The sequence below is a fragment of the Pseudorasbora parva genome, chromosome 12, assembly GCF_024679245.1.
Source record: "Pseudorasbora parva isolate DD20220531a chromosome 12, ASM2467924v1, whole genome shotgun sequence".
Classification (NCBI taxonomy): Eukaryota; Metazoa; Chordata; class Actinopteri; order Cypriniformes; family Gobionidae; genus Pseudorasbora; species Pseudorasbora parva.
In genome coordinates, this window is record NC_090183.1 from 26,975,641 (window position 1) to 27,003,632 (window position 27,992).

The following is a 27,992-nucleotide window of genomic DNA, read 5'->3' on the forward strand; positions in this document are numbered from 1 at the left end:
TACAAGTCTTGTCAAAACATGTCCAGTTTAATCCAGTGTCTGAACAAACAGGTTTGCATAGGTGTAGGTGAAACTATTTCCTCTCTTTACTCATGCTGAGTAAATGTCTGATTTCTGAACTGGAGGCTACACTGTGAAGCTGGCTGAAACAGCAAAGTTCTCACCTCATTGCTGAGAATAGCCTATAATTTAGCTTTCTGTAGTGAAACTGTTTTATTTTAAAGATTCACGAGGCAGAGGTTGAAATCCTTGTTCTATACTTGTGTGCAATTTCTTAAGTTTTCACCTGCCACAAGAACAAGTACTATATACTCATATTATCACATTAAAATTAGCTGCCAGGAAATTTGAAGACAAAAAAAAAAAAAAATCAGATGCTTTAAGTCCTGTAAGTTGCGCAGTGGGGCCTCTATGGATCGGATTTGTTTGTTTAGCACACCCCACAGATGCTCGATTGGATTGAAATAGGAACACCTCAAAATTATGCTCTTCAAACCATTCCTGAACCATTTTTGCTTTGTGGCTTTGTCGCATTATCCTGCTGAAAGAGGCCACAGCCACCAGGGAATGCAATTTCCATAAAAGGTTGTACATGGTCTGCAACAATGCTTAGATAGGTGGTACGTGTCAGAGTAACATCCACATGGATGGCAGGACCCAAGTTTCCCAGCAGAACACTGCCCAAAGCATCACACTGCCTCCACCGGATTGCCTTCTTCCCATAATGCATCCTGGTGCCATGTGTGTCACACACACACTCACATCCATCCACATAATGTAAAAAAAAAATGTGATTCATCAGACCAGGCCACCTTCTTCCATTGCTCTGTGGGCCAGTTCTGATGCTCACATGCACACTATTGGCTCTTTTGGCAGGAGTCGGCATGGGCACCTTGACTGGTCTGCGGCTATGCAGCCCCATATGCAACAGACTACAATGTACTGTGTATTCTGACACCTTTCTATCAGAACCAGAATTAACTTCTTGAGAAATTTGAGTAGATACTACATTTAGCTTGTCTGTTTAATCGGATCACACGGGCCAACCTTTGCTTCCCACATGCATCAATGAGCCTTGGCCACCCATGATTAGTTGCCAGTTCACCACTGTTCCTTTCTTAGACCACTTTTGATAACACTCCACAAGAGCTGCAGTTTTAAAGATGCTCTGACCCAGTTGTCTTGCATCACAATTTGGCCCTTTGCCAAACTCGTTCAGATCCTTACGCTTGCCAATTTTCCCTGTGTCTAACAATCAACTTCGAGGACAAAATGTTCACTCGCTTTTAGTTTGTTCAAAAAGATTTACATATTTTACATACATATTTAAAGTTATTAAATGTCAATAAAATGTAACTTGGGTTGCACTTTTTTATGTGGTATTTTCCTAATAAAATAAATAACTAGAATGTTTTTACAATGTAAAGAACAACATACAGTATAATACTATATATATATATATATATATATATATACTGTTTACAAAAAGATTTACATATTTTACATACATATTTAAAGTTATTAAATGTCATATACATGAAGATTTCAGGTGCAAATTATTTTTGCATAAATATAATCCCAAAGGTGTCACCCTTGCCATGTGGTTGGAATTCCTACATGTTATTCCTACATTGATATAGGTAATGTCCAAACATCGGATATGTTGGCTATCTTTTATTAAAACTAAATGTGCAAGTGGCTCAGAAAGAATGCAGAAAAAAATCAGATCTCGTGTGTATTTTTTGTTTTTAAACATATATATGCCAGTGTAAACATAGCCAACCATAAGGCTCATAATTGCTTTAAAGCATTTTTGTTGCTTGTTGTAAAATGTGATAACATAGATGTACACCTTTATTTTGGCTTTCTGCCTTCAAAGGAAAAATAAAGACAGGGCTATCATGGCATCACCTAAAGTATTTCCATCAAGATTTGTATTCTCTTTAAATGTTTTCCCCAGTATATTTTAACAAAATTCACTGCAGTTTTGTGTTCTTTGGAAAAAGAGAAAAATAAAGACATAAAAGTTTTACTCAGAAAAAAAGCATATGCAAAGTGTGTGTATAGAATGATAGAGGTTGACAGAGGTAATTTGAGATGTTTTGGTCTTTCAGATGTAAAAGAAGGCAGATGTTTAATGAAAAGCATATATAATTTATTTGCACAGTAGAGCGATTTCTTTCTTTCAGTTTATCTCACAAATCTTTATATATTAAAAAAGAATATTAGGAAGGAGGTCCCTTAGTTTGGGGTGCTTGGTATCACAACGTTTGAGTAGCTTGTAGTAGCTAATCATGTAAAATAGAAAGTCAGCATAGGTGCAGAGAGAAAGAGACCAACAACATTTAGCAATCAAAATGTTTAATTTACAATAATTAATAAATTATATAAAATAACAACGCTTAAAATAACTTAAAGAGTCCATATGAGACACGGGGAATGATGGGGGGGGGGGGGGGGGGGGGATCTTTCACAATGCCATCTGCTCCAAAAGTCTTGGTTTGCATCTGGACCCTCTCCCTCTTGGGACAGCTGAAACAAATCCGGCCTCAGCAGCTGGGATGGATTAAGGGTGGAATATCTAATGAGATGTTCCCCTCAGATGGAGGAGCGGGATGCCGGCTTTGTGGCTATTCAAGTGGAAAATGCAGTGAGAGGAGCACATGGAGGGGATTGTGTTCGTTTAAATGACCTTGTCCATGGTCGACTGTTGCTCCTGCTTTTTCAGCACGCCGGGCGTAATTAGCGCATGGCATACACTTTTAACGACAGCAGCAAAACAGACGGCGAAAGTCTATTGTTCACATTGTTAATCCACTGTTTATGACGTCTGTCCTGCTTTTCACAATATCTCTTCTGTTGAAATCCTTCGCCATGACATAATTTCTCTGTGTTGAAAGAAAAAGCTAAAAGTTAGCACAAAATAAAATGTTCAAATGTTTTCTACTGATAAAACTAGCTATATGTACACAATGATGTTAAACAATATCATCCAGTACACATAATAGCTAGGATTATCTCTGCGTATATATGATCACAGAGTATTATCCTAAGTGAGATATGTAAGGAATAATTGACGACGGGCCGATGAATTATTAGAAAAATAATACATACCCGAGGTGGTAAAAAGCAAAGCGGATTATTAGTAGAATAATTCAACATCCCGTCGTCAATTATTTTGCTTATATTACAGATATCGCACCTCAAAACATTGTTCAGATGATTTCTTTCATAACATTGTATTAGGTTTTGTATTTAAAACGCTCTTGTGTGCAGGACTAATGTATTGCGCATCTAAACTTAAGTCTCCGGGGACTAAATCCAAAATGTAATTATTGCCCTTTAGCTTGAGCCACTGATAGCAGACTAATGCAGTTATTAATGCAGTGAGCTGAGAGAGAGAGAGAGAGAGAGAGAGAGGAGAGAGAGAGAGAGGAGAGAGAGAGAGAGAGAGAGAGAGAGAGAGAGAGAGAGAGAGAGAGAGAGAGAGAGAGAGAGAGAGAGAGAGAGAGAGAGAGCGCTTGAATTATGCTAGTCTCAGTCTGTGTGCGTATCTTTTTTTTTCAAGTGTTCGGCAGCAGTGTCTACTAATATTAAAGACATCAAGACCTGCCTGGAAATACTTTTGCAGTGCGTAATTGTAAAAGTAATTGCACACCTTAGAACGTTCATCAGCCAATCAGATTCAAGCATTCAACAGCCCCATAGTATAATAAAAGGATATTTCACCCCAGAAATAAGCATTCTGTGATCATTTCAACTGTTTTTCAAACACAAAAAGAGCAACAAAAGGGTTTGTCCTTTGTATGTAATGACTGAAATTTTCATTTGTGGGTGAATAAACTAGATATTAAATACAAATGTACATTTTTGAACTGCCGTCATTCATTACAGTAGAAAGAAGACTCACACATTGCAGGTGGAACAATCCTCTCTTCAGGGTGTCTGGAAAAACTAATTTTCTTCAGGAAAGACGGAAGTCTGAATTTTGGTCGGTATTGTTTTTGCCACTGGACTAAAATAAAAGACAAGAGGAAGAAAGGTATGAATGGGAACACAAATGCTTTAAGGACTTTTTTTTTGTCACAACAGAGTTACTACTACACACCATGAGGTCTCTTCTTTAGGAATAAAAAGTGTTCAGAGATTCGAGACCAAATGCTCTACTAACAAGAACACACGTAACAACAGCTGTGTGTTTTTTGCTAGTATTCTGGCTACTTATAAACAGAATCATGTGATATCGAGGTTGCTGATTCAAAAGGCTCACTTGACTGTAAATTAATTTCAGCATCTGGTTGCATGTTACACATTAGTCACCAAGGTACCCAATCAACAAAGTAAAAGACAACATCTTCTAAAATGCATGTTTTTGAAAGTTTTTGGAAACATATTTTTCGATACAAATATTATTACGGGTTTGGGCCTGAACCTGAACTAACCGTGGCTTGACTGAAAAGGTCAAATAATCTGATATTTTAAGACAAGTATTGACCACAAGGTTTGGTCCCATCTATGATATAATTTCCTGTTTTACTATTTAATGTTGTTTGCATCAAGATCATTAACCCCTTGATGCAACCCCCCCCCCCCCCCCCCACACACACACACACATTTTAATATTTTGTTGTATTTATAACTGATATATGATAGCTAATGCCAAACTACTTAAAGGGATAGTTCACCAAAAAAAAAATTCTGTCATTATTTACTCACCCTCATATTGTTCCAACCCTGTATGAATTTCTTTCTTCTGCTGAACACAAAATAAGATATTTTGAATAGTATGGTTTTTCCAAAGTATGGAAAAAATACTGTGGAAGTCAATGGGGTCCATCAACTGTTTGGTTACCAACATTATTCAAAATATCTTCTTTTGTGTTCAACAGAAGAACAAAATTCATACAGGTTTGGAACAACATGAGGGTGAGGTAAATGATTTCTAAAATCTTTTTTGGGTAAACAATCCCTTTAATTTCTTTTTGTGAATTGTATCTAACATTAATGCCCCGAAAAACACTCATCACAGAAGACGTGCGATCAATCCACTAAGTGTTTGAATTCCATTTTTTCCAATGCATTTTTGAATAAATTAATAGATCACATTGTCACTCACCATTTGACCTGTGAGGAGGGCAGCACTTGTATTTTGGAGTTTTTCTCCTCTTCCTTCTTTTCCTGCTCTCTCTCGTTCTCTTCCTCCTCCTGCTCCTCACAAATGTTGTCCCACAGTTGGCTGTTGACAAAAAGAGCCTCCTGCAAGCTGAGCCCACGGTCCATACAAGTCACTTGGCGACAGAGGGGGCAGCGAATGGTGCGCAGGCCGCTGTAATGCAGCCCCATTGTCTCCAGACAGGGGGTGCAGAATGTGTGGTTACAGTGGAGAGTTCTGGGAACACGGTCGATGCGAGAGTAACGCAGGTAACAGACCCCACATTCCCGATCCTCGAACAGCACCATCGCTGAAAACTGGAACTTTTATACAACTGCTGATGTAATGTTTTTGTAGTTCTGGAAAGAGTTTAGAGTACTCTGCAAAAGCAAACAAAAAAGATGTAACTTTCAGGCATACTTCATACATATGGACATAACTTTTGTGTAAAGGCAGAGTTCACATAAAATTACTTTCTTGAAACTCAAAAGAGGATATTTAAAAAAAGGTCTAAGAATTAATTTTTTTTCCCAATTCAATGAAAATCAATCTAGTGGGTCTGGTTCTTTTGAATTCCGCATTAGAAAGAAGTAAAGATTTGGAACAACATGAGTAAACAATGACAGAATTTTCATATTTGGGTGAACTATCCCTTTAAGCACGGCAAAATGACAGTTAAAATGTTGAAGCAGATGGCAAAGACATCACTGGCTCTCCCCAACCATTCATCCTTATAGTATTCTACTCTAATGCTGCCAACCACCTGTTAGTCCAGAATATTATATTATTTAATTTGACCTCTGAGTGTTGACCTCTGACCTCTCTCTAAGTACTAATGCCTACAATACAATACTGATTGAAAAAGACGTGTGACGAGATCTCTGGTTTCTGCAGCCATGAGAACATCTAAGATTTCAGTTCACCAATACAATATTCAATTGACCGAATATTCCAGAACATTGCTCTTACATATTACATGTTAAGTTAGTTTTGCTGCCTTGTTAGAATGGTCCGGTAAAAGATTATATGAGAAACATCTTTAGTCAAACTGTAACTTGACATTTATGTCAAACCGTTTGAACAGTGTGTTCTCTCTTATTGTGTTAAACAGCATGCTGCAAAAATCACTCAGTTAATGAACATGTCCTATTTTCCAGTGAAAACATCTAAACGCTCTTAAACCAAATAAATACTCATGGGAAGCAATATTGCATGAAATATTAAAGCTTGTGAAGGAAAAGCAGTTGTGTGTTTAAAGTGTTAATATTGTATGCAGTTTTGTTAATAAAGCACATTTATTTTGTTTTAAGGATTGGTTTGGATATTGAAAAAGACAAAATACTTATAAAGAGCCCGGTTTCACAGACAAGCCTTAAGCCTAAAATGCATGTTTGACCTGTTTTACCTGAAAGCATCTTGCACATGCCTATCTTATATATCAGTGTCATTGTATTGTCTCAGGATGCACAACAGTAATGTTTTTTCCTAAGGGACATTTATAACAGCTTAAATCTCCTAATTAAACTACTGTTAACTCTTAGCTTAATCTAAGCCCTATGAAACCAGAACTTAATATTTAAATAATTTTGAATCTATTTAATGAAACAAACAACATATAAATGTAATTCAAATGAATGTAAAACAAGGAAATATACTTACAGAACAATGACGAGCAATTCAGTTCTCTGTGACTGTTGCAGATATTTGTCAGAAGATGAACTCATCTGAGTGAGAATTAGTGGGTGTGTGAATAAGAGCAAACTGGCTCAGCTGTCAGTGTGAATAACCGCTGCGTGTTTTTAAAGAAGCTGCGAGTCGTGGGGGAGGTGATATCTGCCTTTCTCCTCCCCCATTGGCGCATCAAGGAAAGCCCTCCTAAGTTATTTAGAATTCCAGTCCCTCCAAGAAATCCTCCCCAACATCATGTCATTACCGAAAACCTCAGTATATTCTGAGAAATTTCATGTTTAGAGATTACAAAACTTGACGTGGAAAAACTTGCTAGGATAGAAGGAAAAAACCCTGAGGGGGAACTCTCTTCAGTGGCAAATATTGAAATGCAATCTATAAAATTAGATAATAATTATAATAAAATTATTATAGTATTTGTAAATGGATAATTGACAGGTATAGTCAGCTATCAGAGAAAGTGTAATCAAATGGCTTTTTTTCAATAAACCATTCCTTAAATGGATGCAAGGAAATATCTTTGAATAGTTCTGCTTTCATCGGGTCAATCGAGACTTCAGGGACCTTCTGTCAGTACAATGCTGGAAAACAGAAAAAGCGGGGGGGATTCTGATCAGTATGTTTTATGTTATTTATACATATAATAGATTATTATGAAATGACAATCGTTTTGTATCTCTTTTTTGGGGGGGCGGGGGATGGGGGCATAAAATATGTTATGTTTTCTGTAATTTTTTTGAAGTCTTCTTGATAGTAAAATATCATGTTTAATCATGATAATTGTTGGAGCCCCCAATTATTTTTGTCCATTTTGTCTTTACTTTAAATGTATATGGACTACGTTAGTACGTGCATTCTACCACTCTTTATGTCAACTATTATCATTGTATTCTCTCACAAAAGTATCTTTACAACAATTAAAAATATATGAAAAATTGGGCTCGTCCGGGATTTGAACCCGGGACCTCTCGCACCCAAAGCGAGAATCATACCCCTAGACCAACGAGCCGCTTCCAAGAATTATTCAGTAATAATACATGAATAGTACTAGATTATCTTTATGCTACATTAATTAAATTGTTTTTATTTATTCATCATCCAGTATATATTCGTCGACCTTGACTGCAAATGCTGTTCGTTTTCTGCATTCGAGTCTAGGCGAACACGCGTCGGTCTGTGTTAACTCTTTCAGCCCGTAAGTACATATATCTCATTTTGCACAACACCTCGTCATTTTCACACGCATTTCTGCCATTGAATTACTATAATTGAAAGGATTAAGTAATACATGAAAAAGTAAAAAAAATAAAATAAAATAATGGGCTCGTCCGGGATTTGAACCCGGGACCTCTCGCACCCGAAGCGAGAATCATACCCCTAGACCAACGAGCCACGTGCAACGTATTCCACAACCTGAGAGAATAAAAACCTATACAAATACCATTACAGACTATAATAATTATAACGTTTATGTTGTTGATTTACTTATGCACTGCATAACTGCATATGCAATTTGGTCAACTGAGTCACAGCAGAAGGTATCTACCGCATCTTATTCTCCTCATTCTAAATTGCAAAAATGTAACTTAAATTGTGCTAACCACTTGTAGCACAGTTTACATTTTCAATGCACACACTTGTGTTTTGAATGGATGCATAATGCTATTGAGCTTTTTTATTGAGATTTATTGAAATTACATTTATAACTTGCAATAAAAATCCGCATACTTTTCATAGCTTACTAACGTTACTCACCAAACACGTGTATTTGTAAACACTCATGAAGTATATTCTCATTTTGATAACCTAACTTAACCACCTTGGTATCCGTATGCAATATTCGGCAGGGTGAACTAATATTTTTAAGCCCTCGCGTTCTCTACTAAAATGTTTTACTCAGTTACTGCATATGATCTGATGTCAAGTTGTCAACACCTCGTGGGCGAACAATTACCCACAGTCCTTTACGATAACGTAGAGTGTTTACACAGCTGCTAGTTTTAAGGTTGTCTTTTAAATCCAAATATAGATACCACATTATAATTCCATGATTAAATCTGATTAGTAAATTGGGTTCGCTGTAAGCAAATAGCTAATGGCTATATCATAAATAATCATACTAAATCATACATGATTAAAGAGATTAAATGTAGAAATTATGAGTTAAAAGGTCAAACATTTCGTTCTATGCCAAAATTATTACTTTAAGAATTAGTATGTCATGATTTCGACAATTTTATATTTACAAAAGCATGTTTTGGAGAAAAGGGCTTCAATGGTACGTATGTGTAACACGTGACACACACAGTGCGGAAGCATGGGCAGGGTGGCTGTTCTCCTCTTTGTTGTGATGTTCTTGGTTGTTGTGCGCTTTCAACTGTTGGGTTTCTGTCACCCCTACAACCCCAGCTGACAAACATGATGTCAAGTGTCCCTGGAATTGTAAGTGAGAATTGTAATTTCGGGAAATAAACGCTAACACTAACTTGAGTTCAAATGACGTTAACGATACATTCAGTTTTTCTGCAAACACTGAAAGTAAGACAATGCGAGAACTTTTTCTCCACGCTAACAGGCTAATGTTAGCCAAGTAACAGTTACTGATTTATTACTATCATAACTATAACATCACTATTTAGTAGATTAATAAAACCTTGTGTTCAAATATACTGAGACGCCGGTTATGCATGTGATTATATCACATTATATAGTTATTTAGCCTTCCAATAATAGCTCGGCACGTAACGTTAGTAACTTAACGTAACGTTACCTCGTTATAGCACCACTGGCTTATTCTATTTCTTTGTAAACATGTTTTACCTCTGAAGTACTGTTCTACCTGATTCCCGAAAGGCTGAAATCACAGTAAGTTATGTCAGAATAGTTAATTCTACCAGAACATATAGCTATGGTATTTGTAACTTAGTATAGTTGCCCTTGGTAACTAGCCATAATGCAGATAAAATTCTAGATGTGATATTGTGATTTACACCCATCATCTCTGTTCATAAATTATCTCTCTTTTTCTCATATATGCAGTCCCAATTTTGATAATGTAATAACTATGTGCATGGAAGATTACTGAGAAATAATGGAGGAATTTCTGAGCACGCTCCGTGATCATGATGTCAGGTAAATGAAAGAATTCAAATTCTGCACAATCCACATATTATACAAAATGTTGACTTGTTTAATGCTTTTGTATGTATATGTATTTAGGCATACAGCATGTACATGTTGTTCATCTCCTGTCATCTTCTGTTCCTCTCCTCAGCTCTGTCCTGTCATCCTGTGAACCAGAATTACAGGAGTTGATGCGACAGATTGACATCATGGTGGGGCACAAGCGGCGTGAGTGGGAAGCTGAGGTTCAAGCTATGGAGCTGCGTCTGCAGAATGCGCAGGAGGAACTCCAGTCAGCCAGGGCTCTGCTCGACAAGAGGAGCTCAGAGGTACTGTAGTCATACACAATAACAATAACAGGCTTCTCTTAAAGCTGCACTGTGTAACTTTTTTAGTTTATTCTTAGCTAAAAACACTTAGTTCTTTCAAAAACATATGTGCTCATTAATGTATATTTACTTCTTTCAAGTAATAAAGTATTCTCGTAAGTTTATAATATGCCGTTGAAAATACATACGGGTGAGGGGTTTGTATGCCGGTCACCATGTTGTCCTTCCATCCTGAAAGTACATTAGCCAAAGAGGGACATACCCGTAAATTCAAGCTTCGCCTTTTGCGTTTTAACACTTGATGGCACCGTGTCGAATGTGAAGAGGGGGATTGCCTTGTTAATCTTGGACTAAATCAGCCACCGTAGGAGTTCAAACTAAATCAGAATTGAGAGGAACAGAAACTATTATTCACTGGATGGTCATATACCTTTTCACCGCTAGATGGGGGAAAATATCACACAGTGTAGCTTTAAATTAAAGGGTTACTTCAGCGATTAGCATATGGCTTTGTATCAGTAGAAACCCTGGAGTATATTCAAATGATTGTGCTTTCCCCCCTTATATCCCCCTGAGACAAGAGATTTATGCATTTTATTTCTGGAAAAATTCCTCCTATGATGCAAATTGACGATATTTGCATCATAGGAGGAATGTATGGAATAAGGCTAAAGACTACAGCCAGCAGAGGGAGCCATTTCCGCATGTTTTGAACTCGCGCATGGGGGATGGGAGATTACACTCAGCTCGCAGGGAGAGCTCGGCAGGCAGCTGCAGGCACTCATTTAAACGGAGCTATGGTGAGCAATGTAAGTGTTTTAACTTCTCAAATTAATTTCTATGAAAGTTAAGCTTGCAAAGGCATGAACTGAAAAGCGCCAGACTGAACTCGTGTTGTGAATGTATGCCGCGAGTGTAGTCGCGATTACCTCAGCTCTCATCACGAGCTCATTTCTCTCACAGTGTGATCAGTGCTGTGATACTCGCGCGGTGTCTTACTCATTATATTGAACAGACACGTTCAGGTTTTAATTGTAGTGTCTTCAACTCAGTCACAGTAATCCAGTAGGTGACTTTGGGAATGGCCTAACAGGGCAGTGAAGCATTCTGGGAATTGCAGTCTTTCATCCCCATGAGACAAAAATACTTTTTCTGTCTTTTCTCAGTCTAGAAGGCACCAAATTCAAAAATAATTTCACATTTCTACTACATTGATGACCCAGTTTAAATACAGATTCATCTTCCCAGCGCTGAAGTACCCCTTTAAGTTAAATATTCTTTATTGTTAGGTCACAGGACTAGTTAATTGTTTAATCAATGTATTAATTAATCAACAATTAAGCACAATTTTTCTCTATGTTAAATTAAGTTGAGAAGGTCCATATAAGAAAATTTAATTACAATTTGTTGTATTTCATATTCATCTGCACTAATTTTTATGATAGAGACTTTCTCTTGTCAAATGAGACATGACAACAACTCTCAGTGGGGAAAAAAATCTGATTTCCAGCACTTAGAAAATCAACTTTACGTTTCTTTTATGTGGCTATGGTGGTATCCCAGATTCCAAATAACAAGCTGGTGCTACATTCCAATTTGCCTGCTTATACTACACCCTAAATGTATGTGCTCTTTTTGTTAAGAAAAAGGTACATACTTTTGAGTGTGTAGCAGAATAGTAGGCAAGCTTTGGGGGACATATTACTTCGTCATAACTGCATTTTTAATGGACAGCTCTTTCACTTAGTTACGTGCATCCTGTCACCATTTAAACTGCTCTGTCAATCATCATGTCACAGTTAAAGTCCTCCACATTTAATTTCATTCAATGTCCCACCGTTTCGGGGAGAAATGCAGAGAACTCTCCTCATGTTTTTGCTCATGTTTCATGATGCATTTAAAAGTTAATGATCAAACATATCTTTACAGTTTACGGTTCTTTCATGCAGAGAACTCTCCTCATGTTTTTGCTCATGTTTCATGATGCATTTAAAAGTTAATGATCAAACATATCTTTACAGTTTACAGTGCTGTTGCAGATCAAATCTGGGATAACTCTAAATAAATATATTTTCGTGAAGGTATATACTGATTATTAATCACTCAACCTAAACCTCTCCTCTTAACCATCAGACTTGCACATCTGTCATATTTGGAGTTTTTTTTTAACACTCTTTATTTGTGTTTGTAGTTCTAACTGAATCCTCATCCAACGTGCAATGGTTTGTGGGCAATATTAGTCGTTAGAGTATGCACTGATTCTAACCGGAAAAAGTAGATTATCGATTACTAGTACAGATAGTATGCGAATTGGGAGGCAACATGTGTCCGAGCCATTAATGGTCACTCGCTCAAGGTTTTCCGCTACACCTGTGGTAAAATCTACTGTTGCCACCTTGTGGTGATATTGTGAAACTGCATGATTTGTAAATGATGCGTGGCAGGCCTTTTAAAATTAGACACCACTGCACTAAAGCAGCACTGTGTCTGAAAGGTGAAAAATGCACGCAACATACGGAGGTAAGAAGCCAACAAGGCACACCTGAATCCAATGATCATTCATGTCACATCCTGCCTACTAAGATATCTTCATCTGATCAAATTTTAAAGGCAGCATTGTGGCCCACAAGATATCCCATAATTCTCTGCATTTCATTCCATGACAGTTAAGCTAAAAATTAAAAATGCCATCTAAAAGCTGCAGTTAGTGGTCAGTTTGTGTGTAAATGTACATTTTCGACTAACTTTTTCCACATTTGATGTCATTTGTAGCTAGAAATTTGTATTGCATTAAACATTTGCTTAGTTATCACCAAAGCTCTCTCTATTTTGTTGTAGATCAATAAATCTTTATGCTGCTTCAGAAGTCTGTCCCATATGATTTTTGTGACGTACCTTCTCAAACACGTTCTGAAAAGTCATTGCCTGATAGGGCTGCGTAGTAACAAGTCAGCTGCCTAATCATTCCCCATAGCCCAAAAGTCTTAAAAACTACAAGGCAACTGTTTGTTGGCTGATTTGTGATTTTATATAAGGACTAAAAATGTATTTTATTTATACATTTATTTAAATAGGCACAGTACAAAAAACATGATTCCAGTCAAAAACTGGAAAATATGTATTGCATATAAGCTAATTTGCATCTCTATCAAATGATTGTGATGGTTTTGTTACACTTTCAATGGTGTGATCTCTTTGTAAAAATAATGGCTCAGCAAAAATCACGTAAGTCATATGCTCTGCCTTCACCCCGGCAGATGCTTAGGGCAAGAGAAGTGATGATGTCCCTCCTGGAGCTCCAAGATGGTGCTTTCCGAATGTTGAAGTTGGTAGTGGAAAAGGGATTACAGCAGGTGAACTGCATGAAGGCGTGGGTCTTCCTGCATGACTAGACTAGACCAGACTGGGTGCTTCTGTTTGAGGATTATTATGAGCATTAACTATGTGACCTATTAGTTGGATATCATCATGATAATGACACCATTACTTTAATATTGTGAGTAATATAGGGAAAGGCAATTTTCTGTTATAACATGTTTTTAGTTTTCATTTTTTAAATAATTGTATTATATTTTAATCAATCTATCAATCAACTTTATTTATATAGCGCTTTTACAATGACAATTGTTTCAAAGCAGCTTCACAATGTTCAAATAGACAATATTGCAACAGAATTTGATTTGGCTGTACAGTCGTTTTGAAGAAAACAGTGATAAACAATTTATCACATAGTGACAATGTTGGCAGATCAGTATTATAGTTTATTGAATTAAATAAGACCTAATTAATTAATTTTATTTTTATATTTAGTTGAATAACTTAGATCATTATGTTAATGTCCCCAACTGACTTTTAGTTTTATTACATCAGGTAGACATAACACACAGTCTAACTGACTGAAATGCAGATACCTAGCTACATGCATATAATGTTGCCTTGATTCAATCAACATTATATTCAAATTAAATGGTTATATTATATTACATTATATTATTATACAAAATAATGAATATTATTATAACTTATTTATAATATTATTATTAACTTTCTAATTTTAAAATATACAAATATTTGGAAAAATATATATATAAAATGAAGAAACATTATGGCATTAAATTAATGTTTACGATCATGTTTATTTTAGAATTTGAAAATATAAAATAAAGAAACTTTATAAATATATCATCATGATCACGACACCGTTGCCATAACATTAAGGGTAATATAGGAAAAAGCAGCATTCTATTATACCATGCTTTGATTTTTCATTTTTAAAGGTATTGTTTTATTTATTTTAGATCAGCTGGACATGACATGTATCAGTATAACTGGCTGAATGCATTAGATTAAAATGCAGAGATACATGCATATAATGTTGCCATAAATCAAAGTTATATTATATTATATTATATTATATTATATTATATTATATTATATTATATTATATTATATTATATTATATTATATTATATTATATTACTCCATGGGTTCCAAAAGTCAGATCATGTTGAAAATCTGTTCATCATTATCTATTTTTAAACAAAACCAAGATTTAAAAAAATCAATAAAGAAACAATGACACAATTTAATTTAAAAAGACAAATAAGTAAAGTTGTAACTGACAATCACAAAAAAATGAGCTTGAGATGAGCTGTATTTTTTTTAAAGAGATAGCGAAAACTGCCTGATATATCTTCACATTTTCTCTGAAAATTATGCTGATAATATAATTTGCAATGAGAAATATTTTATTTCATAAAAAAAGCATTTTGACTGGTGGACTCCGGCATGTACATGCGTGTTGACTGCATTGTTATGCATAATAGGCTATAATAATAAAGTCACTGGTCATCTTTCATTGTAAGAAGCTCACATTCCACTAGGTGTCATGTTTGAGCTGCAGTTCCTATGTTTTTCAGATCATGGTGCTCAGGAAACAACTAGATGAGATGCAAGTTGGAAAACAAGAGCTGGTTGTGAAGTATGAAGAACAGCTGCAGCATGTAAAAGATGAGGTAAAATCAGCTTTGATTTTAGCTGCAGCAGTGGTGTTACATATGATTGTCACACAGTATGTCCTGATTCTAAAAAACATTTATGAAACAATATAGTTAACAGTTAACTCTTTCAACAGTTGTCTAAATTGAAACGCAGCTATGAAAAGCTACAGCGTAAGCATCTGAAGGAGGCGCGAGAAGGAGCTCTGAGCAGAGAGGAGGATAGGACTGAGGTGTCCCGCCTCAATAGCAAGATGGAGGTACAGAGACTGGCTAAATATTAAGTGGACTTCATTATTTATATCGGAATCATTTAATAGTTTTAGTTCAATAATTTAATACATTTCATCGAGCATTTTTTGTTTGAATGCAGGAGTTTCGTCAGCGTTCAGCAGAGTGGGAACAGCAGAGACTGCAGTATCAGAGACAAGTGACCTTACTGGAGGAGCAAAGGAAGGACCTGGCTGAACAATTTGCCCTCATTCAGGTGGACTTTATTTGAAACTGTATAGTTTTTTATTCCAGGTTGTTCATTGAATGAAGCATGACAGTTGAGGTATGAGCTCAACACTGCTCTTTTGAAAAAAGTTGATATAAAGTTGAATTAATATGTATTTATTGTAATATGGCTGGTTGGCATCCAGGTGGTTGTGTTAAGATGGTTTTCCTCATACCTTCACGCAGCCATGACTTGTCTGTAAGGGCGAATAAACCAAAATATTCATCCAAAACATAGACCTCTATGTAAACTGAATCAATAATAAATGGTAAATGTGTTCAGCATTCTTTAACAAATATTTTTCAAATTTTAAGTCTATTAGCAGTGTGTATTCATATTTCTCATAATGGCTTTGGCAGAGGCTGGGGGTGCTTGAGTCCTCACAATTTTTCAATATAAATCTGTGTTTTTTTAAAATCTCAAATTCAGAGCCATAAGGCCAGATTTCAAGCTATACCACTTATTTTCACATTACCTAACGTAAACCTCACTTCGGACTAAGACGACATCAATCCGCTTCAGCTATGTGCATACTAGACTTCACCAGGTTAGTAACATGTATGTTCTTCCTATGTGGAGTAGGGGATCAAATGAATGAAAGTACAAACCCTTTTGTTTAAACGTGCTTGCTCATGTGAATAGCCAGTTTTTATAGTTCTGTTGTGTTTGTTTTATGTTTGAAAATAGACAATGCTTTCTTTTCCTCACTGGAATTTGTTCACAAATTCGTAATATTTATTAAATAAAATTCAGAGGCACTAAATACTACATAAGGTATTTCTAAGATGACATTTTATGCATGTGTCTGAGGACGGAACAGCTGTCCACTACTGTCATCATCATGACAGCAAACACCAAACTATTACTACTTACAGTTTTCAATTAAATCAAATATATTTAGATATATAGCGGTCCTAGTTCTCACCTTATTGATGAACATGAATTGAAGTTTATGAGTAAAACTGCAAATACAATCAAGGGAAAATCGCTGCACGGCATAAACGATAACCCGCAAATAGGTGGATAAGCCGGTTTGTGATTGGTCCCCGCAAATTTGTAACAGAACCAGGATAAAAATATTTTACAGGTTTCCAGCCTGAGCTGCAGGGCGTAATCAAATCACCGGCAGATCGGGCTAGGTTTACCCAGTCTAATTAAGACCCAGAATCTACCGCAAAATCTAAATTTACAGCCAGGAGCCACTACTGCCTTCATGAAAGGGATTTTTCTATCAGTGCTGTCCCACATACTTCATATGCTTCTTTTTTGATCTTGGGTCCTTTGCCTAATTAAAATGGTTCCTCTCACAGAAGGATTTGGAAATAGTGATTAATGCTGTTATTATATTCCTGATGGATTGTTTGCAAACCCTTGTATGTGGGTTTGCCGTCTACTATTTCACACCTGCAATTAGTTCAAAATGCAGCAGCAAGGCTTCTAACAGGTACCAGGAAAGGAGAACATATCAGCCCTGTTCTCACTTCCCTACTTTGGTGTCCATTTATTTGCAGAGTTAAAATGTAAGGTACTACTATATGTTTATTAGGTCTTTCATGGTCAAGCCCCTCAGTACATTGCTGATCCCCTTAAAATACACTCTAGATACAGATCTTTTCGAACGTTCATTAAATCTGTTACTTGTCTTTGTTCTTCGTTCCTGCTTGAAAACCAAGGGTGATCGGGCATTTGTAGTTGTGGTCTCCTGAATGTGGAATACGCATCTTTTTATGTTAGGTCCTCTTCCACATTGACCATATTTAAATCTAGAATTCTTCATAGCTTTTGATGTTTTTTGAGATGTATAGGGTTATATTTGTATGTTTTATAATGTTTTACTAGTCTGGTATGTTTATTTTCGTTTCTTTTTAACACTTAAAGGGTTACTTCAGCGATTAGCATATGGCTTTGTATCAGTAGAAACCCTGGAGTATATTCAAATTATTGTGCTTTCCCCCCTCATATCTCCCTGAGACAAGAGATTTATGCATTTTATTTCTAGAAAAATTCCTCCTATGATGCAAATTGACGATTTTTGCATCATAGGAGGAATGTTTGCCCAAAGGCTAAAGACTACAGCCAGCAGAGGGAGCCATTTCCGCATGTTTTGAATCTGCGCATGGGGGATGGGAGATTACACTCAGCTTGCAGGGAGAGCTCAGCTCAGCTGCAGGCACTCATTTAAACGGAGCTATGGTGAGCAATGTAAGTCTTTTAACTTCTCAAATTAATTTCTATGAAAGTTAAGCTTGTAAAGGCATGAACTGAAACGCGCCAGACTGAACTCGCGTTGTGAATGTTTGCCGCGAATGTAGTCGCGATTACCTCAGCTCTCATCACTCCTGCAGTCAGTGCTCAGTGCTGTCTGTGAGACTCGCGCGGTGACTCACTCATTATATTGAACAGACACGTTCAGTTTTTAATTGTAGTGTCTTCTCTAATTCAGTCACTGTAAGCAAGTTGGTGGTGTTGGGGAATGGCACAGGGCAGCGAAGCATTCTGGGAATTGTAGTCTTTCATCCCCATGGGACAAAAATACATTTTTTGTCTTTTCTCAGTCTAGAAAGCACCAAATTCAAAAATAATTTCACATTTCTACTGCATTGATGACCCAGTTCAAATACAGATTCATCTTCCCAGCGCTGAAGTACCCCTTTAACTGTACAGCACAGGGGTACAACATGTTGTTTTTAGATGTGCCTTATAAATAAACTTACATTTTAACTTTATTAATATGTGTGAAATCTCAGTCTCAGGGTGTAGGTCGGTCGCAGGAACAGGGGGAACTGCAGCGTTTACGCACTCAGCTGCAAAGGGCTCAGGACACCTTACATACTCAAGAACTGGAACTGGAGAGACTTCGGCTTCTTCAGGATGAGCTAGGAGACTCCATCAAGGAACAGCAGGTCAGCTGCCCCGCTGCAGCCTACATACGGGGACAGGTAGATCCAGATCCACAAGAAAAGTAGAGGTAGAAATTATATTAAATTAAAGATAGTTTGCGCAAGTATGGATAAAAAATATCCATGGATAAAGGAAAGTAGAGGCAGAAATGGCCTTTAGAATGTAGTATGTAGAGTGTAATGTGGCTTGAGAAGCAAGAGGAAAAGTTGCTAACCCTTCACACCATTCCCCTCCATACCATTCAAGGGAGTTCCTGCTTAATTCAACCAAAAATGAAAGTTCTGGCATGGTTTAGTCACCATCATGTCATTCTATCCAAAACCAATAAGCCATTTGTTCATTTTCAGAACACAAATAAAGATATGTTTTAATATTCTTAAATATTATAATCCATTAGGTTTTTACATTTTTAAGCTTCAAAAAGTATATAAAGACATTTTAAAAGTAATCCCTATGAAATGAGCAATCTAATCTTGAAGTCTTCTGAAGATGCCAATTGCTTTATGTGATGAACAGATTTAATGACTTAAAGCCTAGCTTAAGCATAGCTTATTTAAGCCTAGCTTAAATGTGCTAGGCTTTTATGCACATTTAAACCTTCATCAATACATGTACATAGAAAATGTAAACGTCCTTGCTTGATGCATGACGCACATATACCATATTTAATATATATCCACTGTTCAATGTTAATATGTGAATAAAGGCCTAAATGAAATCTGTTCATCATGTGAAGCAATCATGTCTCTTCAGAAGGCTTGGATTAGACTGCTCTATTCAAGTGTGTGGATCTGTCGGCATTTTTTTGTCCGTCCCCGGCCCGTGTCAGACAGAGCAGTAACTGAACACGACCCGAGCCCGACAGGCATTAAGTTATTTATGTCCGAGTTACGTTAATGAACAAAACATTAACGTAACGCAAATGCAGCTTATTGAAATTAAATTCACTCTTACCATTTTTCTCGAAAACCGTATGACTACTGAACTGCAAAATGGAATCTATTTACATAATCTATCCATCAAAGTTTAGGCTAATCGAGGTTTTATGCATAAAAAAGGATTGCATCAGCTGTGGATGGATTCAAGGCTGTCCTCTCTGCTCGATGGTCCTGAATGGCAAGGATGCTGCAGGCAATATGCATACTCGTGTTGTGCGTTGTTGCGCTATATAAACAAATTTCCACACACAGGAAGACGGATGTTACAGTAATATTTTTAATTTATTTTAATCACAAAAACAAACCTTTGCATCAAGTTAATTTGCTTTATTGACTACATAATAAGCTGTTTTAAATTTAAATTGTTCAATGCCTCATTGCGCTGATGTGACTGAGTAGAGGTATCCATCCTCTACTCTATTCACATGGATTACTTTTACCATTTATGAACTTTTTGAAGCATGAAAAATTTCCAAAATAATCATTTTTGGATGATTATTCGTGAATCAGACTGGTTGAGTTGTTGAGTTCAACACACTAATTCAACGTCTCAGTTTTACAGTTAACAGCTCATTGTAGGGGAAGGTTATCAGTGGTAATTTAAATTTTTTTTTTTTTCACATATTACTTCAGTATATAGTGCAAAACTTATATGGATCACTTCTTTGATAGTTTTATGGTGCTTTTCTTTTAATATTTTGAAAGCTCATAAAGCACATCTCACAAATATGATCATTCCAACATGACTTGAAGACAGCATTAAATGCTATTTTAAAGCTAGAGCATTGCTATTATTTTTAAAAGTATACAAAAAAAGTGGAAAATGTGGTTTTAATTTAAATATGTAATAAATGGAATAATGGTAAAGCTGTTCTCTGCAGGTTTTGAGTGAAGAGCGAGAGGAGTTGAAGGCCACACTGGATGCTCAGGATCAGTTTGTACGTAGTACAGGAGCCCAGCAACAGCAGTTACGCCGGGAAGTATCCCGACTCAACCAAACTCTACAAGCAAAAGAGCAAGTCATAAGGTACGTTATCATCATCCTTTTAACATTTTGTGTTCCATGTGGAATATATCATTTAACAACAGTCCATAAAGTAACTTTCTAGATAACAAGCTCAATATGTAACCATGCTTTACAATTACTTATCTCTTCGTTTAGGTCTCTTGAGGAATGTTTATCATCACACGGTCCGTCTACAAGCTTAGCAGCCCTTAGACAAGATCTAGAGAAAGCCACAGTCAAGCTCAACAGTTCCCAGACCTGTGAGAGTCACTTGAAAGCTGAGGTTGTCAGACTCCGAGACAAGTGAGATTTTTTTTTTCCATGAGAATATACAACAGCGGAAACTAGCAATCAAAAGCTGGGATATAAACCTTGAACATTTTGTTTTGTCAGGTTGGAGAATATGCGTAAGCATAAAGCAGAGATGAGCAGACGAGAAAATGAGTGGAAACTGATGGAGAAGGAACACTGTCGCTGTACAGCTGAAATCAAACGTGTATGCACAATGAGCAATACAGGTTTTTACAGTTCGAGTTTTTGGCCCCGTTTACACCTGGTGTTAAGAAGATCCGTTTTGTATGATCAGATCACAAGTAGACTTTACACCTATTCTAATGGACGAATACTTATGAATATGAAAGGAGACAACGGAAACTATATATGGAGAAGCAGCTTTTGTTTTTGCTGTGATGGTCGCAAGACCACACCGAATGCAGTTTGTGCGCATTAGAAATCAGGAATGGTGAAAGAACATTGAGTGTATTTACATCCACATCAGTAAGCTGATAATTCACAAATATCAGCTTATTGAAATAACCAGTTTTCCCCGTTTACTTGCAAACCAGTAAACGGACAACGCAAGTAAACTGCGTTTAATACATCGGGTTATTTCCTTGTAGTGACGTCAAAAATAATAATGTCCGTATCTGACTCAGAGTATTCCAAATGTTACATCAGTTGTGATGTTAAATAAAGCATGCACCGTGTCAGCGGGAGATTCATGCTGAGTTTGCGTTTTTTGTCACCTTTAACACATATGTGCACTTTAATAAGCCGACAGAAAGCAGGATATTGCGTTGATTCCACATGAAAACGGGGTAAAAAGCAAAAAACTACCTGTCCCGACCGGTTTATGCTTACGCCGTTTATGACCTTTCTCCGATAAAAGACAACGTGTTACCGCGTTTACATGACCATGTTCATTGTCGGCTAATTAGGCATAATCGGCTTAAACGCACCCATTGGGCTTGGTAAGTTTTTTCATCTTCAAACCAAACCTAGGTCTTCATTCGACAAAGTTTATATCCCTTCTGGCTAGCACATTTCCCATAATGTTTACACATTAGGTCAGTAAGCGGAGAGTAGGCAGTCTTTTGTTGGTTGTTCGAACGTATTTGGCCACATGACCAAATTTTTATATTTTTGACTACCTCTTGAAGTGGTCGAAAGTGAACAAGCTCCAAACATTTTAGACCCCGTTTACCCCTGTATTTAGTGTCATCCACTTGTGATCCGATCGACAAAAATGCTTTTTAATACCAGGACTGTACAGGGTATATATTATCCGTGTGTGGTTAGGCAGCTTTGTTTATTTCAACACACTGAGCTGTCTTATTCACACCAAGAGAAATGATGCGAGAGATTTATTAATGTGTGCAAATTACTGACAACCACATGCAGTTAAATTCAACTCCTTGTCTCTTTATGGCTGTAGTTACGTGAAGAGCTTGAGAGGGCCGAACAGACTCGTTGTGGGGAGTTGGAGGGAATGAGGAAGGAGGTGTCTCAGTTAACCAGCGAACTTCATCAGCGTGACATCACCATTGCCACCCTCACTGGCTCCACCTCTAGTATTGAGCGACAGCTACGGGCAGAAGTGGAGCGGGCAGAACGTCGGGCATCAGAACTCAAGGTTCAGCAAAATGCACTCCCAAACTGTCCACAATAGGCAGATGCCACTAAGTAACACCAAATAAAAAACAAAAACCTTCTATTCATGACCCTATAAGAAGAGACATACGGCTACCTGTTAAATTACTAGTTTATTATATCATGCATAAACTGATTGTGTTCTCATGGTTTTTGTAGGTGACACAGGTCCAGCTTGAAACTCTGAAGCTTGAGAATCAGCATCTAAATGATCTTCTTGAGAGAGTCGAGTCAAGATCGCCTAAGGTTTCCACCCTTTGCTCAGTAAAACTTCATTTTACTTATAATGTGGCTTAATTAAAGGTGCAAGTAAGCGATTTTTGAGCACTGAACACAACATTTGAACACTGTTCATATGTTGATATTGGAAATCAGCACCCAAACAAACACACCGCAACCCAAAACACAGCCCTCCCTTCATTGCTCCGCCCCAACTTACCCAACACACAATGCAACACGGGTAACGAATAACAGCTGGTGTATCAGATAGTTTGCGCAAGTATGAGTAAATCAACTGTGAATCAACAATAACAATAGCATTTCTTGGTTCCATGAAATCATAGCAAAACCAATGTTACTTGCGTAATGAAGCAGAAACAAAGCATTTGTTTACTAATGTCTATCCAGAGCTGGAAAGATTTTCCAATAGTGATATAATTGAATTCATTCAAGAGTTAAATACTCACAAAAGAGATGTGCTTTCAGCTGTTTCTTGAAAATTGTCAAGGATTTTTCCATATAAAGACTACATTTGGAAAGTCAATTGTTCCTTTTTGAACTGAAGGCCCCCTACTATTCAACACAAAATTGTATATATATTAGATATGTCATTTAATTTATTTATTTATTTGAAACATGGTTTCCCCCTTGGTGGCTTGAGAACCACTGTTCTAAGTAATTCTAAGCAAGTTTAACTTTGTTTATAACTTTACAGTTTTAAAAGTGCCTTGCCACATAATCTATGAATTTATGACGCAATGCAGATTATTTATTTCTGTTTTGCATCCTTTAAAATTTTCACATTTTTTCTTTGTGTCTCTGTTAGAAAGGTGATGGAGATCTGGCGAGTCTTAGAGACAGCTACGTGTCATCTCTAAAAAGTTTGGAAGAGGAGAACAGGCAGCTGAGGCTAGAAATGACTGAGCTACGAGCTCGCATGGAGGCCAACAACCAGACCTGGCAGGACAAGTATGAGAGAGCGTTACTACAAAATCAGAACAAGAACCATTTACACAATGCCCAGAACAGGTACGTAGTACTTCTAAATAAAATACCTTCTCTCATCTAAACTCATACAGTCTAAGAAATCCAAAAGTCTAAGAATAAAATGAAAATGGAAATGAACAGTAAGTTTTAAAGGGATAGTTCACCCAAAAATGAACATTCTGTCTTTATTTACTCACCCATGTGCTGTACAGGGTGGGTAAATGATGACAGAATTTTCTGTTTTGGGTGAACTATCCCTTTAATGAATGAATTAATCAAATAAGCAAAAATATGACCTTGACCATATGGACTCTTTGTATAAAAAGTCACATTTTCTTTCTTACTTTAATAGCAACAAGTACACTGTCATACAAAAGTGTGGGGTCGGTAGGACTTTTTTATATTTTTGAAAGAAGTCTCTAACGCTCACTAAGGCTTTGTTTATTTTTTTAAAATACAGTGAAACTAAAAAACAGCAGTGAATATAACTGTAGTTCTGTAATGTTCTGCCATAGATTTGATGAGGATGGACAGCACAGACACCAGGAGGAGCTGCAGGCCATGGAGACTCGGATGCAGGAAAGAGCCCTGCAATATGAAGACCAAATACAGACGCTCCTCAAACAGCTTGAGAACCTGGCACGAGCTTCCCCTCATCGGCCCTATGAACAATCACAAGAGACCAGGATGGCTGTGTCACCAGTCCACTCGTCTGCATCATCTGCCTCATCGTCATCTTCAAATCGGAAAGCTCATAGGATAGCAGCTCTGCTTAGTGCGGCCGTTAATGGAGAAGACGCTCAAGCTTCAAGCTCGGTAGACAACTTTCTGCCTTCGGTCAGTAATGAAGTGATGCTCATTTTTGTCCCCATCTATTCATTTATTCAAAAATATATAAAAAATTAAATTCATTCATGCACAAGTGACTTGACTCTACACCACTGCTATGAGGACCATGTTTTTAATTTCTACATTAACATTCATTTGGCATGACTTTTGGGACATTTTGGGACCCACCCCCATCTTATTTGCCACTGACCCATCCATATACACAAATCTGAAATCTTTTTCTGCCACACCTCTTTACATTCACTTAAGACAAGCCAACTGTGTAATACCACACCAAGAGTAGAGATCCTATGCATAAGGATGTTATGCGTGGTGCAGAATTTTTTGCTTTTGACACTTTGCTTTATTAAAAATGCATGCACCACAGTAGCACTGCACAACATCCATAATGGTCAATTCCTCCCTCTACCTCTAGGACTCTACTGGATCTCCAAATGGCTCGGTGACCAAGCGGTTTCTAGAGGAGGAAAAGCTACGGTCTCAAGAACTGCTTCAGAGACTGGATGGGCACATTCAGAGCATGGAGAAGGAAAATGCCAACACCGTCTGCAAATACCTGGGAAAGGACAGCAGCCCCCAAGATCACTGAGTCAAGAGTGCCTTGACCTGTACCTGTAGAGACTTCACAGTATGGCCGTTTTTATTTGAGAACGAGAATGGGTTTTGGCAGCTAGTTGGGATTCATAGTTGCTGCAAGATGATTGGACAAGACCCTTATCAAGCCAGGGCAGCTCTACAAAAAAAAATGACACCAAAACAGTGCCAAACAACTTTTGTCCTAAAAGTGCTGAATGCCTCCAAGGTTATTGCACTAGTGAAGGGATGACCATGTATACGCTCCCCTTTTTAACTGTACTTTGTCCTTTGACCTTTCAAATGGCCTCTTGCATCTACCATCATTATCTGTTTGAGCACTTTAGACATATTTGTACTGTTTTTGCTGTGCCTTTTCTCGCTTTCCTTTCTTTATTATATAATCAATATTTATATGCAGTATCTTACTTGTAAACCTACTGACATGAGTATGTGTGTTTTAAGGGTTGAATTAAGAGCTTGTTTTCATAGTCGTCTTTATAATGGGAGTGGATGATTTTGTGTGAATGGTTTTATTTCTTCTTCACCTTGTGTTTTTGGCAAAAGGATTTTAGGACATGTGATGGGATCAGATACATTCTCTGGGGTCGTATTCTTTAGCATGGTTGCACAGCGAAGATGTGAAGTTGACGTCAAACACACAAGCTTTCTCTCAAGTCTCCACCTATGTTTAGTGGCATTTAACAGAATGCTGTAATAATTTAGTAAAGTTTCACCTCAAGAATGCACAGATTGTGCCAGGCCTGATAGTTTACAACACACACACACACACACACACACACAAATGCAAACACGCATGTCCGACATGAGAAAGCTCATGGAATGTTAATGTCATCCTTCTGCACATGGAAATAGCCAAAGGCTGTTATTGAGCACAGTGGGGAAAGACTCATATTTTACCAACAGATTGATACTGAGTGGGAGACATGTGCTCCGTCGCTTTAAAAAATGGGGGAATAGGAATATCCTAAATCTAATTTGTTTTGGAATGTGTTTCTCTCTCCTCTCTCTCTTCTCTCTCTCTCTCTCCTCTCTCTCTTCTCTCTCTCTCTCTCTCTCTCTCTCTCTCTCTCTCTCTCTCTCTCTCTCTCTCTCTCTCTCTCTCTCTCTCTCTCTCTCTCTCTCTCTCTCTCTCTCTCTCTCTCTCTCTCTCCCCCTCCTCTCCCTTCCTCTCCCTTCCTTGGCTTAGCAAGTGCTGGAAATATGTTTTGCCGGGCTCCGGTCCAGCGGTTTTGCGAACGGAATTTCGTAACCCTGGATACCAGGCCTGCAAAGCTCAACAAACAGCACAGAGGAATTTGGCAGTGTGGAAGTTTACTCTTTTGCTTGCAGAGGAAAAGCTTTTTTTTCAAGGATCTTCTGAATCTTGAGGCCCTGGACAAAGTGAAGGGCGAACTGAGTCAAGTGTTGATTAATCAACACTTGACTTGCTTGAATGGTTGAAGTGAGGCCAAGAATGTACCTGATAATTTGTTTTCAACTGTTAAAACTGTTACTTTAAAAGGTCAAAACTTTCAGAATGTAATACTTTTTTGGGCCTTTTGCATGATATTCACAGACTTTTTGACTGTGTAAGATGGAAATCAGCCATAAAATAGCAGGAAAGTGAGACTAGCTTCAAAACTAAAGGCATAGTTCACACCAAAATAAAATTTCTGTGGAACACAAAATAAATTTTGAAAACATTCTATGTGTTTTTTGTCCATACAGTTAAGGTCTATGGAGTTTAATGTTGAGAGATCAATGTTTGGGTCATGCAGGAGCTCAAACGCTGGGAATCTTTAAAAGGCAATCTATGTTGCTGCAGCATCCAGGATAAGCACAAGTAGCCTACCACTTTGATGAATTACACAATTTTATTAAGCTTTCGTTACGACACTTAAGTACAAAATAATAGTAAAAAAAAATAATGTGTGTGTGTGTGTTTGTTTTCTTTCTGTCCGCTTAGCAGACGTTTGCTTCCGCGGATACGTCATTATGTAACAGGAAGCTCGCGCTCTACTGCTGCCATGATGCGCAGGACCGTTTGCCCATCATGCACAGGCTGTGGTTTACAGGTAACTTAATAATGTTGTAAAATATTGTTCAGTTTCTTTCCCAGACCGGTCGTTTTGCCTCATAAGACCTCAATAAATTGTCAGCAGCCATGGGTATATTTATTTTGTTGTTATTCTTTTACTCTCCAAGGGACGATAGTTGTCTTGCAATGTATGACGCCATTATGACTCAATGAAGGACCACAGTTTCAGCTAAAAATCATCTTAATAGTATACCTATATATTGGATGGCCTGGGGGTAAGTAAATTAATCATAATATATTACCATTACAGCCCAATAGATGGCGCAAGCATGATCTATTAGAGGTTAGAGAGAACGCAATCACAAGTATTTACTCTTATTCTGTAACATTTCACTTCATTTTTTTTACAAGTAGTTAGTTAGAAACACACTTTTTACTTTATTCTTGTTATGCATATTACTTGTATTCTTATAGTAGACCAATAACAGAAAATTGTGCATAATTATAAGCACGTTGCCTAAACCAAACTATAACATTAAATGATCACTCAGTAATTTATGCAATTATACTGTAACAAGCTTACAACAACACTTAAAAAAAGAAACAAAAGAAAGTAATCTGTAAAAAATAATATGAAATTGTATTTTGAAAGTCAGTTTTACATCAGAGCCCCATGACCTCCCACACTGGTAGAGTAGGCTATTAAGACTTTGTAAGCAACCTCTCCTTGATGTTTCTTTGGCTTTCACTTAAAGTAATA

General features: G+C 37.2%; 2 protein-coding genes and 2 non-coding genes across 7 annotated transcripts; 1 reads left to right on the top strand and 3 right to left on the bottom strand.

Moving 5' to 3' along the window:
* Positions 1–5,111: 5,111 nt before the first annotated feature.
* On the bottom strand, positions 5,112–8,729 carry im:7152348 (uncharacterized protein LOC559250 homolog). Of its 2 annotated transcripts, none has more exons than XM_067458405.1 (2): positions 8,597–8,729; positions 5,112–5,532 (listed from the first exon to the last, which is right to left on the bottom strand). In XM_067458405.1, exon 2 carries the CDS (start codon positions 5,458–5,460, stop codon positions 5,113–5,115), a length of 348 nt encoding a protein of 115 aa, XP_067314506.1. In that variant the 5' UTR covers positions 5,461–5,532; positions 8,597–8,729; the 3' UTR covers position 5,112. The 2 variants fall into 2 exon arrangements, with proteins under 2 accessions (XP_067314506.1, XP_067314505.1); XM_067458404.1 differs by lacking the exon at positions 8,597–8,729 and adding an exon at positions 6,812–7,050.
* On the bottom strand, positions 7,779–7,850 carry trnap-ugg (transfer RNA proline (anticodon UGG)). Its single transcript has one exon. It is a non-coding gene; the product is annotated as a tRNA-Pro (tRNA).
* Positions 8,162–8,233, bottom strand: trnap-cgg (transfer RNA proline (anticodon CGG)). Its single transcript has one exon. It is a non-coding gene; the product is annotated as a tRNA-Pro (tRNA).
* Positions 8,730–9,160: 431 nt separating the features above from the next.
* Positions 9,161–25,940, top strand: cep63 (centrosomal protein 63). Of its 3 annotated transcripts, none has more exons than XM_067459619.1 (15): positions 9,161–9,283; positions 9,881–9,973; positions 10,116–10,293; positions 15,213–15,308; positions 15,428–15,550; positions 15,664–15,777; positions 18,537–18,728; positions 20,510–20,655; positions 20,791–20,937; positions 21,028–21,130; positions 22,349–22,546; positions 22,723–22,809; positions 23,609–23,811; positions 24,285–24,606; positions 25,034–25,940. In XM_067459619.1, the coding sequence occupies exons 2-15, from the start codon at positions 9,933–9,935 to the stop codon at positions 25,205–25,207; spliced, it is 2,124 nt and encodes a 707-aa protein (XP_067315720.1). In that variant the 5' UTR covers positions 9,161–9,283; positions 9,881–9,932; the 3' UTR covers positions 25,208–25,940. The 3 variants fall into 3 exon arrangements, with proteins under 3 accessions (XP_067315720.1, XP_067315721.1, XP_067315722.1); XM_067459620.1 differs by having other exon boundaries at positions 24,285–24,585; XM_067459621.1 differs by having other exon boundaries at positions 18,537–18,692.
* Positions 25,941–27,992: the final 2,052 nt, after the last annotated feature.